At 43.2% G+C, this 13059-nt stretch overlaps 1 protein-coding gene across 6 annotated transcripts in view; it reads right to left on the reverse strand.

The window, feature by feature from the left end:
• The window catches only part of PALM2AKAP2 (PALM2 and AKAP2 fusion), a 371129-nt gene that overhangs the window by 130229 nt on the left and 227841 nt on the right, over positions 1 to 13059 (reverse strand). For all 6 annotated transcript variants that reach the window (XM_062207779.1, XM_062207778.1, XM_062207783.1 and 3 more), the window contains one exon: positions 8935 to 9020. In XM_062207779.1, the coding sequence (XP_062063763.1) occupies positions 8935 to 9020 (86 nt within the window). The remainder of the gene's footprint in view (positions 1 to 8934; positions 9021 to 13059) is intronic.

Consider the following 13059-nt stretch of genomic DNA (forward strand, 5'->3'; position numbering starts at 1 on the left):
GCCATAACAGCCAACTCTGCACTAAGCTGAAACCAAGAACCAGGAAATCCACCCCGGTTTTCCACATGGGCGGTAGGGGCTCAAGTAGTTGGGCCACCTTCTGCTGCCTCCCCAGTCACATTAGCAGGGAACTGGATTGGAAGTAGAGTAGCTGGGAGTGAAACCAGTGCTCCAATATTGGATGCAGGCATCACTAAGTGGCAGGCTTCCCCTGCTGCACCACAACACTGGCCCAAACTAGAAACATTTTTTATTTGCTTCTTTTTATAAACACTTATACATGGAACAAGAAGGCAAGGGCAAGGGGGCTAGTGGGTTTATTTGATTAAAATGGCAACCAAATCACAAAATTCCGCCCCAGAGGTATTTCCTTAACATGAAGTAGTTGATGTAGTTTGGTTCTGTCATCAGATAAATAAAACTCAAGAAAACAATGCAGAGCCAAGCAGGTGCAATTTGGAGTCATAGCAGAATAAGACCAAGACACTTGCTGTTCGCTGGCCCTGGCAATTTACTGCCCAGAAGAAAGGAAATTCTGGAACTAGCAATTTATTTAATAATCTAGCAAGCAGCAGCTTCCTACCTCATTTTGGAACACTGTTCTTAATTTTATGTAAAGTCGTTGTCTTTCTGGGGATATTAAAAGGCTAACATGGATGTTTAGCCATCTGATTGTCAATGATGTTTTAAACATCACTTTGAGAAGACACAGTAGTGTTATGTATAAAATGGAACATTTAGGTGGTTGCCAGGAGTTGGGAGAAGGAGAAAATAGGGACCTAGTGTTTAGTGAGTATTCAATTTTAGTTGGCGAATATGAAAAAATGCTAGAGATAGATGATGTTGATGGCTGCAGACCAATAAGAACATACTTCATGTCACAGAACTGTAACCTTAAAAATGGTTAAAATGAATATTTTTATGTTGTTAATATTTTACAACAATAAAATAATTGATAGGCTAATAAACATGACTGAATTCAAGGCATAGGTGTTTGGTCCAGTGGTTAGAACACCACTTGGGACATCTGATATTCTATCAGGTGCCTGGCTTTGGTCCCAGCTCAGTCCTCGATTTTAGCTTCTTGCTAATGCACACCTTGGGAGACAGTAGGTAATGGGTCAAGTAGCTGGTTCCCTACCTGGATGACTTGGATTGAGTTCCTGGCTCATGGCTTCAATCTGGCCTACCCCTGGCTGATATGGGCATTTGGGGAGTGAATCAGTGGATGGAAGATGTCTCTTTGTCTTTTACTGTCTCTCTCTCTCTGCTTTCCACATAAATTTGGAAAAGAAAAGATGATAAAATTCAAAAAGAAAAATCTGAGAAGGAAGAGAAAGAAACAAGAAGAAAGGAGGCTGGTGAGACATCCTCCCAGAGAGCAGTGACCTTAAAGGGGAGGGTACATTGAGACCCTCCTACCTAGTCAAGAAGATTCCTCAGAAAACACTGCGCACCTGCCAGGAAAAGCATGCTGTAATTCAATAACTGAACAAACAATGACAAATAAGGCAAATCAAGTCAGTAAAGTTAACTATACACAAATGGCCAAGAAACACAGGAAATGGCATTAGCCATCAGGGATATGTATGCTGAAGCCATAATGAGATAGTACTCCATACCCATTAGGATAGTTAGAATCAAAGGACTGACAATAACAATTGTTGGCAAACTGGAACTCTCATCCATTGCTGGTAGGGCATAAAATGGTATAACCATTTTGGACAATAGTCCTTCAAGAGGTTAAACACAGATATACCATATGTCCTAGCAACCTAGGGACATACCCAAGACAAGGGCAATGTATGTCTGCACAAAGACTTATATGTGGTTGTTCATAGCAGCATTTTTGCAAGAAAATGGAAATAACTCAAAAGTCCATCAACTTGTAAATAGACCAAAAAAAAAAAAAAAAAAGCCCACGAAAAACTCAAAGCAAAACAGTGGCATAGCCATTAAATGAAATATTATTCAGCATTAAAAGGTATGGAAGGATACTGATAGAGGTTGCCACATGGAACTAGGCCAGACACAGAAGATCTCCACTGATATGGAACTCCAGATCAAAGCACTGGAGACAGAAAGGGGATGAACAGTTGCTTGAGGCTGGGGTAAGAATGGCGATTAACTGTAGGAGGGCTCAGGGGATCTTGCTGAATAATGAAAATGTTCAAACACTGGATTATGTTTGTCAAGTTTGCTAAAAATCAATAATTTAAAAATATTTATTTTTATCTACTCAAAAGTCAGAGCAACAGGGAGAGAAAGAGCGAATCTTCCATCCATTGGCTCACTTCCCAAATGCTTACAACAGTCAAAGCTGGGCCAGGCTAAAGCCAGGAGCCCAGAACTACATCCAGTTCTCCCACGCGGGTGCCCAAGCTCTAGAGCCATCACCTACTGCCTCCCAGGAGGCACTAGAGGGATGCTGGGTCAGAAGTGGAGCGGCTGGGACTCAAATCCAGGTACTGCAATATGGGGTGCTGGCGACTTAACCAGCTGTGCCTCAACACCCACCCCACTAAAAATTACTGCACAGTACCCTTCCATGGTGAACTTTATGGCATGAGAATTAAACAACTCAATAAAGTTGTATTTTTTTTTTTAAAAGGATACCATTTAGAACCTCTAATACGAAAAACAAAACAGAGGAAAACAGTTGGGAGGGGAAGTTGGGACCAGAGCAGCAAGAGAAAGGAGCTCAGGTGAGGGTGCAGGGAGTAGGTCTGAGAAAGGCCTGACATCCCATTTAACCGCAGCCTGGATAAAGGTCAGGTTCATTTGCTCATACAGTTGTTCCTTCAACAGATATTGACAATGGCACATGGTGCGTTAGTGACTTGGCTGAAAGCTGTGCATGGCTGTGTGGTCACAATGACATTTGAGCAAGGGAGGCTGGACAGGATGCAATGTCATCTGTGATTCCTTATGGGCCTGGCTATGAAGGAGGACAGTCTGCATTCTCTATCCACAGGTGAATCCATCTGTGGATTCAGCCAATTGAGGGTCAAAAATATTTGGGGAACAAAAAGCATTTTTTTTCCTTCTCATTATTCTCTAAATAACACAGTATAATAACCATTGACATAGCACTTACATGGAATTGGGTGATAAGTAATCTAGAGATGATTTAAAGTGCATGGGAGAATTGTAGATGAAACGCAAACACTACGCCATTTTAAACGAAGGACTTGAACATCCATAGATTTTGGTATCTGCAGGGGGACCTGGTTCCAGTCTTTTCTGGATAAAGAGTGACAACTGTACGAGAGCATGTGACAAGTGAGAGGAGGGAATATGTGAGCCCAAAAACTCAAATATAAACAGGAGTTAACCAGGCTAGGGGAGAAAGGAAGGAAGAGGTACAAAATCCAGGAAGCAGTGAGGAAAAGCCACCTGGTTTTTAAAAACAAAGCTTGTTATTTGAGCAAGGGGAGGGCTGTCAGCACTCGAAGCAGAGGGAAGTTGTCAGATCGGCCTTTAAAAAAGATCACTTTGGCTACAAGTGGACTGGATGGAGAGAGCAGGCGTGGGGACAGAGAGCAGCACAGTGGCAGGAGGAGTGGCCAGAAAGGGAGTTGGCATTAGAGAAAGGAAGTCTGGGAAGCAGGAGGAGAGGTGTGAGTCTCACTGCGGAGCTGAAAAGGACAGTGTTGGACAGGGGAGACCCCAAACACCAGGTTGGACCAGGTGGACAAGCACAGAGCCAGGAACCGCGGAGAGTTCACGTGCCCATCCCCATGCCCATGCCCAATGCGGTACTGGTGTTAGGCTAAAACCACATGCCCCAATGCTGATCACAGAAGTCACCTGGAGGGGCTGGTGCTGTGGTGCAGTGAGTAAAGCTGCCGCCTGCAGTGCTGACATCCCATATGGGCGCTGGTTTGAGTCCTGGCCGCTCCACTTCCAATCTAGCTCCCTACTGACATGCCTGGGAATGCAGCAAAAGACGGCCCAAGTCCTTGGGCCCCTGCTCTCACGTGGGAGACCCGAAAGAAGCTCCAGGCTTCAGATGGGCCCAGCTCCGACCATTTGAGCCATTTGGGGAGTGAATCAGTGGTTGGAAGACTTCTCTCTCTCTCTCTCTCTCTCTCTCTCTCTCTCTCTCTCTCTGCCTCTCTGTAACTCTTTCAAATAAATAAATAAATAAATAATTTTTTTTTAAAAAAAAAGTCACCTGGAGCACTTACTCAAAATGCTAATTATCAAACCCAGGTCTTCTGAGTCTGGATTTTAAAAGTAACAGCTTGGGAAGTCGTGTTTTTGACATTGTGGCATGCGGTTTTTGTGGTCAGACGAGTTTTAGGAAATACTGATGCAAGCCTTTTATCTACCTACCTATCTATCTATGTACTCTATTCAATGTCTGGAAAGGAAGCAGAGCAGAATAAGATACACTGTAGAAAAAAATCCTGAATTATGTCCACCTTTTTCTTCTAGCGAATAGTGATGATATGGCCTGAAAAGTTAGTGGTTCTCCTAAAATGAGAAGAGGTGAAAACTTGTTAAGGATGAGTATAGTAAAATAAGAAAATGGTGATGGATCTGCATAGTATTGGTCTAGCGGCCTCCATGGTCAAGAGTGTAGGTGTAGCCCTGAGAAGCGCATTTATTAGTGTGTGATTTCTCAGGGCTGCCACAATGAATGACACAGGCTTGGTCATTTCAAACAACAAACACTTTTTTTGCAATTCTGGAGGCCGAAAGTGCAAACTAAAGGTGTCAGCAGCCTGCAGGCCCCTGAAGGTTCTCCAGAGGTCTCCTTCCTTGCCTCTTCCAGCTCCTGTTGGCTCCACCTGTATCTTGCCTGACAGCTGTCCAACTCCAACATCTGCCTCTGCCTCTTATCACGGTCTTCCCCGTGTATAGCTGTTTTCTTCTCTCTGTCTCTTGCAAGGACACGTATCATTGGTTTAACCCCACCTGATTAATCCAGGAGAACCACAAATCAAGACTGTTAATTACACCTGAAAGATCCTTTTTCCAACTGAGCTCATATTTACTGGTACAAGGAGTTAGGATTTGAATAGGTCTTTGGGGGAGTGGAGCAGTGCTTCACAGTTCAACCCCCTACACTGAGCAAATTAAAATCACCAGGAAGGGGACTGGCGTTGTGGTGTAGCAGGCAGGGTTGCCGCCTGGGTAAATGGCATCCTATATGAGTGCTGGTTCGAGTCCTGGCTGCTCCACTTCCAACCCACCTCCCTGCTAATGGCCTGGGGAAAGCCTCAGAAGATGGCCCAAGGGTTCGGGCCCCTGCCACCCATGTGGGAGAAGCTCCTGGCTCCTGGCTCTGGCAAGGCTCAGTCTTGGCCATTAAGGCCACTTAGGGGGTGAACCAGTGGATGGAAGTATGCTCTCTTTCTCAGAAACTCTGACTTTCGAATAAATAAATCTTAAAAACATAAGAAAAAATTTAAAAACAACCAAGAAGGTCACATGATGCTTCTACATATATCAGTGCTGACGGATTTTCATAAAAATGCTCTTAGTTCAATATTTCTTGGGATAACAGAAGTTTGTTTAATAATGAATTCAATTGTTTGAGTCATGTAGAATTTCAGAAGTATGGCATTGTGATTTAAAATAAGACATGATATTTAAAGGCCTCTTATAGTTTTGTAGACAAAACTACATCCAGATAATTAGGAAAGAGAATGTCCAAGTACCAAGATAGACACAATTGTACTTGTAGAAGTCCTCAGGAGGGGCCAGCATTGTGTCATAGCAGGTAAAGTTGCTGCCTGTGATGCCAGCGTCCCATGTGGGCATCACTTTGAGTCACAGCTGCTCCACTTCCAATCCAGCTCCCTGCTAATGGCCTGGGAAAAGCAGTGGAAGATGGTTCAAGTGCTTGGGCCCCTGCCACCCACATGGGAGACCCAGATGAACTTCCTGGCTCCTGGCTCTGTCTTGGCCCAGCCCTGGACATTGAGGCCTTTTCGGGGAGTGAACCAGTGGATGGAAGATCTCTCTCCTTCTTTCTCTCCCTCTCTCTGTAACTCTGGCTTTCAAATAAATAAAGAAAATAAAAAAATAAATCTTTTTTGAAAAGTTCACAGAAAAATGGAATAAAAAGATACGTTTACTGAGTGTAAAAATAATTTTGAAAGCCTTGAATAATTTTTTCATAAAACAAATTTAGAAAAACTCTTTGAAGCGCTCTCATACATCTATCACAGGATGAATGTGGAAGAAATCAAGCTATTGTAGTGATTTCTGCTTATAACACCCTTGCAAAGTGTTAATCAGGTCTTATTGTGATTAATATTTTAAAAATTTATTTGAGAGGCAGAGAAAAAGAGACAAAGACAGGTGGAGCTCTCATCCGATGGTTTACTCCCTAAATATCTGCAGCAGGCAAATGTAGGAAAGATCAAAGCCAGGATCCAGGAACTCAAAACCAGGTCACCCAGAGGAGTAAGTGGAATGCAGTTACTTGAGCACTCACTGCTTCCCAGCATCTACATTAGCAGGAAACTAGAGTCAGGAGCCGCAGTCAGGAGTCGAACCTACTCTGATGCAGGACACAGGGGTTTAACCAGCGTCTTATCCGCTAGGTTAAACACCCACCCCGTAATTAATGCTTTAACAGAGTACATTGTTTTCCTAGAGTAAAAGCCAAGAATAGCTGGTAGTGCAAGGATATGTGAAGTAAATATTCAAACAGGAACAGCTATAGATAAATATCTGAGGAGTCTGTGGTTAATTAATGAACATCAGGCACTTACAGAGAAACTATCATCCTTTATCTTGGATGCAAAGACAAGACGGATATGGTGAGCAAAGCAGCATGGCACTAAAGGAAAAGCATCCGTGACTGCTGCGTAATGGGGAAACCTAAAGGTAGACAGACGCTTTCTCTTCTGGAGATTTCATCAGTTCCTCAGTGAGACAGGACTGGCAATAACAGAGGGGCTCCCCAATATTTGTAGGAATTTATTGGTGTATGAAGCACTTCAAGGGGTGCATGGAAAAATGGAAGTAAAGGATTAAGCCGGGTGCAAAGAATTGTGAAAAAATATATACTTGTATTTCAATATATTTCTATGTTGCTTAACTACCTAAAGTTTAGGGCATATATTCTCAGAGTGGATTCAGTTTTCGTAAACTAAAAATCATCTTTTCTTACAAAAAAGTCCTCAGGTATTCATTAAAAGAGAAAAGAGAGGTTGACAACGCAATTAAACTACATGGTCCAAATGCAACTCTAGTCCAGATCCTGGTACCAAGGACAAGTAGATGGTTAAGCAATGACCTTTTTTTTTTTTTTTGACACGCAGAGTGGACAGTGAGAGAGAGACAGAGAGAAAGGTCTTCCTTTTTGCCGTTGGTTCACCCTCCAATGGCCACCGCGGTAGGCGCGCTGCGGCCGGCGCACTGCGCTGATCCGATGGCAGAAGCCAGGTGCTTCTCCTGGTCTCCCATGCGGGTGCAGGGCCCAAGCACTTGGGCCATCCTCCACTACACTCCCGGGCCACAGCAGAGAGCTGGCCTGGAAGAGGGGCAACCGAGACAGGATCGGTGCCCCGACCGGGACTAGAACCCGGTGTGCCAGCGCCGCAAGGCAGAGGATTAGCCTAGTGAGCCGCGGCGCCGGCTAGCAATGACCTTTAAAATGGGACTTAGATAAGACTTTCTTCTACCAGAATATGTCATTTGCTTTTATTAAGACAAACTCCTGTCTTTCTGATCTTTACACACCTGTCTGTGCCAGATCGGCAGCTGTACTGGGAAATACATCTCAAAAATCAATTCTCAAAATGACAGATTCTGAGAGCAAACCTAAGCCCACTGGTTTTACTATAAGCACCCATCCCCCTCTGTCCAGTGTGCTCCTAACCTCCAACTTGTCGGTCCTTGCAAGAATAGCCAACAAAATCTCCATATATCACTGTAATTTATATTATTGTCTTGCAAATTCTGCTAAACACAATTATAGGCAAATGACATTTCAGCACTGGATAGTTGTTATTTAGACTGGTTGACCAATAAGGCTACAATCCCATCTTTCATTTAATTTCGCTATGGTGACATTCACTTGCTTCTTCTAACACATGTAACATAGAAAACATAAGTACAGCCTTCATAGTACAAAAGAAAGCATGAATAAATTTTTCTGTGTATTCTCTAATACAACTTTTAATAAATCCAGGAGTGAAATAACTCTGCTGTATCTCAATAGGAAAAGGGACATTACTTTTTTTGTATTTCAAAGAAAAATCCAGAAGTGGCATATATTAAAATTCTACTCCTTCAAAGCAAAAATGTTAGAAAGCCCTCCCACTTCCAGCCTTTCTGAACTAAAACAAACAGAATTCCAAGAGTGCAAGACCATTCCCTCATGTCTGATCCCAGAGTAGAAGGGAAGTGGTTGAGTTTCTGATAACTTGCTACAGATTCCTTGATCTAGGTAATGATGACAAACTGGTGCATTTTAATTTGAACAGTGATAATGAATTTCATTGGAAGATGACTCATTTGATTAAAACTTTGGCCACTAGCGTTCCAGCTGGAGTGGGCCATGGGCTGCCTTCCCGCTGACATCAGTGGAAATCTTGAGTCAAGATCAAAGCTACTTTGTGCCTCTCTGACCTTTCTTCACAAAGCACAGTGGGGCCCTATTTCTCAGTTCAGAATCTTCGGCTTGGCTCCGCTGTCCCCACGGGTGTTTCCACTTGCAGACAGCCTACGTGTAGATATGCACTGAGGATTCAACAACAGGCCCTAGGGAAATCAAGTCTTAGATTCCGGTTTACATGTGGTTTCCTACCCCAGAGCCCACAGTTCAGACAATCGTATGTCTGCTGGCTTCACGGACTTCAGTGACTAAAGAGAATTCTGCAGGGAGGAGTGCTCCTGCTCCACGTGCCCCAGAGGGGCCCTTTACCTGAGAGATGTGCCTGCAGAACCATCCTGAGACAGATCCCTTACCTTGATAGCCATGTCGGGGCCAGCTGTTTCTGTGGCATCCGAGGCTGCCCCATCTCCCTTTAGCAGGACACTCTCCCACCCGACTCCTAAAGAAAAAAACAAAATAGCATCATTTGAACCACGTGGAGTCAGCTGGCACCAACAGCACATGACTGCCATTTTGCAGATTCCAGTCCCTTGCGATTTGTACAGGAACCCAAGGATGACCTGGGGGCCGCTTACCTGTCTTACCTGCCAGTTACCAGGACAGCTTCCTTTCAGAAGAGCAGGCAGTTAACACCCCTTCTGTTTTTACATCATTTCCAACTTTAGAGTCCATATGGTCTATGTATCATATAGAGTTCTATTCCTCGCCCAGAGTGGAGAAGGGCTGGAATGAACTCCACAATCCAGACCTCAGACTGAGGTCTCACTTGGAGCTGAAAGTTCGTAGATACTAGAACCTAGAAATAGCCCCAATTCAGTGCTCAGAAGAAATGACTTCTGATTATTCTCACACACCTACTGGAGATAACTGAGATTTTACTGTCACTCCTAAAACCCACACGTGCTTCCTCTCCAGCTCTTTAGAGATGCTCAGGTTTCCTTCTGAAGTGGTCAGACCACCTCCAAAAGCCAACAGCTGGCAAGATCCAAATTTCTGTTCTCTCCAGCTCTAAATAGAAATCAGTGGCTGGTGTATGAAAAACTCATGAACACACTAAGCAAAACCACACGAACTCAGGGGAATTATGTGTATGAACAGAGGGGAACTGTCTGTATCAATGAAAACTTTGAAATAATGACAAGTATATTTAAAAAATATGATTTACTGCAAGTAAAGTTATCTCCTTTAGGGCTAATAAAGTAATACTTAGTAGAGTTTCTCAGAATCTGATTTGTTTAAAAATGTTTCTTTATTTAATCTTATTTATTTGAAAGAGAGAGGAAAGAGACAGAGACAGAGATACAGAGAGAAGCAGACAGAGATCTTTCTGCTGGGTCATTCCCCACCTGCCCACAATAGCTGGAGCTGAGCCAGGCCAACACCAAGAACCAGAACTCCATCTGGGTCTCCCACATGGGTGGCAGGGAGTCAAGTACTTGAGCTACCTCCTAATGCATCCCAGGGAACACATTAGCAAGGAGCTGAACTCTAATGTGGGCAGACAGGGACTTAATCCCAGGCATTTTGATATGGGATGCAGGCATCCCAAGAAGTGCACCAAATTCCTACCCATCTTGGGGTCTATTTTAATATGCAGATAGAATTTTTATAATTGGTGTAACAACTGCCTTTTTGAGAATGAATACTCACAAACTAAAGCATGAAAAAGATTATTTTCTTAAAGAGATTAAAATTATCTAAAAAAAAAGAGATTAAAATTATCTGTGTAACATTTGTTTACATTATTTACTTATTTAACACATAATTTTCCCTTAGGATGACTCAAGCACAATGTTCATTCCAGATCTGTGTGAATAACCCAAATTCCAAATTTCCAACTGTCTAGCATCATGTTAAATTAGGATTGGCAAACTTCTTCTGTTTGCTACACAGTAAATATTTTAGGCTCTATGGTTTTGTAGTTTCTGCTGCAGCTTCCCAAGCTGCTGTAATAGTGAATGCAACCATCAACAACAGAGACAAATGGGCATGGCAGAGTTCCAATAAAACTTTATTTACAAAAACAGACGGTGGGCCAGATTTGTACTATGAGAACTACTTTATCAGTTTCTGTGCTAAATCAAGAAACTGGAGATGTAGACGACTGTTATACTCTTGCATTTCTAGGAAGGATCAACTGAACAACCAGGTGGTGAATCTCCAACCATTTTGAAATTACATGATTATTTATTTATTTTTAAGTTTTTATTTATTTATTTATTTGAAAGGCACAGATAGAAAAACAGAGAGCTCTCCTACCTACTGGTTCATTGCTCAAATGCCTGCAACAGTCAGAATTAAGCCAGGCCAAAGCCAGAAGCCATGAACTTAACCTAGGTCTTCCATGTTGGTGGCAAGGAACTACCTCCCAAGGTGTACATTAGCAGGAAGCTGGAATCAGAAGTGGGGCTGTGACTCAAATCCAGGCACTACAATATGGGATGAGGGTTTCCCTAGCAGGGTCTTAACCACTGTGCCAAATGCCCACTCCTACATGATACTTTAAATAAACTAATGAATTTAATGAAATGTTAATATATTCCCATTGGTTGTGGTTTCTTATTTTACATTTGGAATCCTTGAGAGCTCTGTTTTATGGAATTACTCAAGACTCATGGGCCATAGTGCATTGCAAGGTGCAAATATAGCAACTGTCCCTGATAAGTTTGTAGAAATTGGGTCAGAGGAGTGTGGCAACTTGTCCTACAATTTATTCTCCAGAAACTCCTGCAAGGAGGTTGTCACTTTTGTCTTAAATGCATGTTTCTGGGAGAGAAATACCTGCTACTCTATGAACCGATTAATTCCCTGCCAAGCCTTGCACTAAGCAGACTAACAGACCCTCCTGGGTTAAGCTACTGGTGGTGCCTGTTGGTCTGGCTGACAGAGAGATACAGAGGTTGGGCCTAATGGACAGTCGCACGCTATTTAGCTAATGTACGGGTATGAATCATAGCCCACCAAATATTTATTTCCCTCCACTGCCACTGTGGGAGAAATGTTCTTCCCTGTCCCACTGATGTTTGCTTTGTTCACGATGGACACAGAGGCTTGAACTGGGCTTCTGTGGTACAGCCTGCCTGCCTGCATTTGTGCTGCAGCACAAGGCCACGCCCCAGTTAGCCTGCAGAGATGACAGTCATGAGACTTGGACCCAATCTGTATCTTGGCACCACGCCGTGTCTAGATCAGCCAACTTCCAGACCCATATCATACACATGACAAAAAAAAAAAAAAACCTCTTGAGTTTTGGGGTGGTTTGTCAAACAGCATTATAAAAACAATAGCTAACAGGTACAACCTATGATGAGCATTAGAAATGAAGATAATTTTGGATCAAGTACTTTTATCTTTTATGGAAATACAACCCTTTTGCATAAAAATTCATTTACAAATATTGGGAAGATTTTTTTCTGTGCTACAATCATTCCTTTTGTAAGCAATGCTATCTTTATTGAAAGCTATATGACCATCATGGGAAGTTATGAGACATAAATATACATGATTATCACAATGTTAGCCTGCAAGCAAGAAAAGTTTAAATTAGATAGCCTATCACTGCACGGTCATAGTGAGAGGAAACAGACAGAACAGCTGAATTTAAAACCTTACCAATCCTGATAAGAAGTTGTGAGAACACAAGTGTGTTATTTCAAAAGTTAGAGGAGAAATTCCTTCCAGGGAAAAGAGTGTGTTTTGGAGAACCAAGCGCCATTGTGGACCATCTGAGCATGAAAGGACGGGTGCAGCACCAGGGAAGTTGGAAAAAAAGAGAAGGTGTACAAGTGGAACAGGAATGGGCAGAACTTCCCAGGGGATAGGTAATAACAAGGCCTTTTGAGAACAGGGATGTCTAACAGTCGACTACAAACAACGTCTCATGCTGTGTCAGGACGGAATTCTTCCCTCACACTCACACTTTCAATGGTGATGTGCTCCACGCCACTGTCTCCTATCAGTGCTGTCTGGCGGGAAGAGAACGACCCCCGGGTGAAGAGAAGAGGGTGGCCACATGCACACGGTGGCTCCTTGTGAACATGAAATCCGAAGAGGACGTGACACTAAGAATCTTGGAGAAGGGACTTAACATACCGCATGTGATAGGGCTGCGGGCCAACTCCATCTGTATACCAAAGGGCAGGAGGCCCTATCATCTTGAGAACCTGGAGGTGCAGACGATTGACAGTCCTCTACAGGAGGAGGCTCACACATCTGAGAATGCCACTCTCCGTTTCCAAAGAGGTCACTGACATTCCAACAACGTGTAAAGGCTTTGCGCCGCCAGCAGGCAGGAGGCTAGTTCAGAGGCTTGCTTATGATACCTTCAGCTCCAGCATTTTATCAATGAGTTTCTTTCTTTTTTTTTTTTTTTTGACAGGCAGAGTGGATAGTGAGAGAGAGAGAGACACATTCCTTTTTGCCGCTGGTTCACCCTCCAATGGCCGCTGCAGCATGTGCACTGTGGCCGGCACATCCCG

This window comes from Lepus europaeus, chromosome 12 (assembly GCF_033115175.1).
Source record: "Lepus europaeus isolate LE1 chromosome 12, mLepTim1.pri, whole genome shotgun sequence".
NCBI classification, from domain to species: domain Eukaryota; kingdom Metazoa; phylum Chordata; class Mammalia; order Lagomorpha; family Leporidae; genus Lepus; species Lepus europaeus.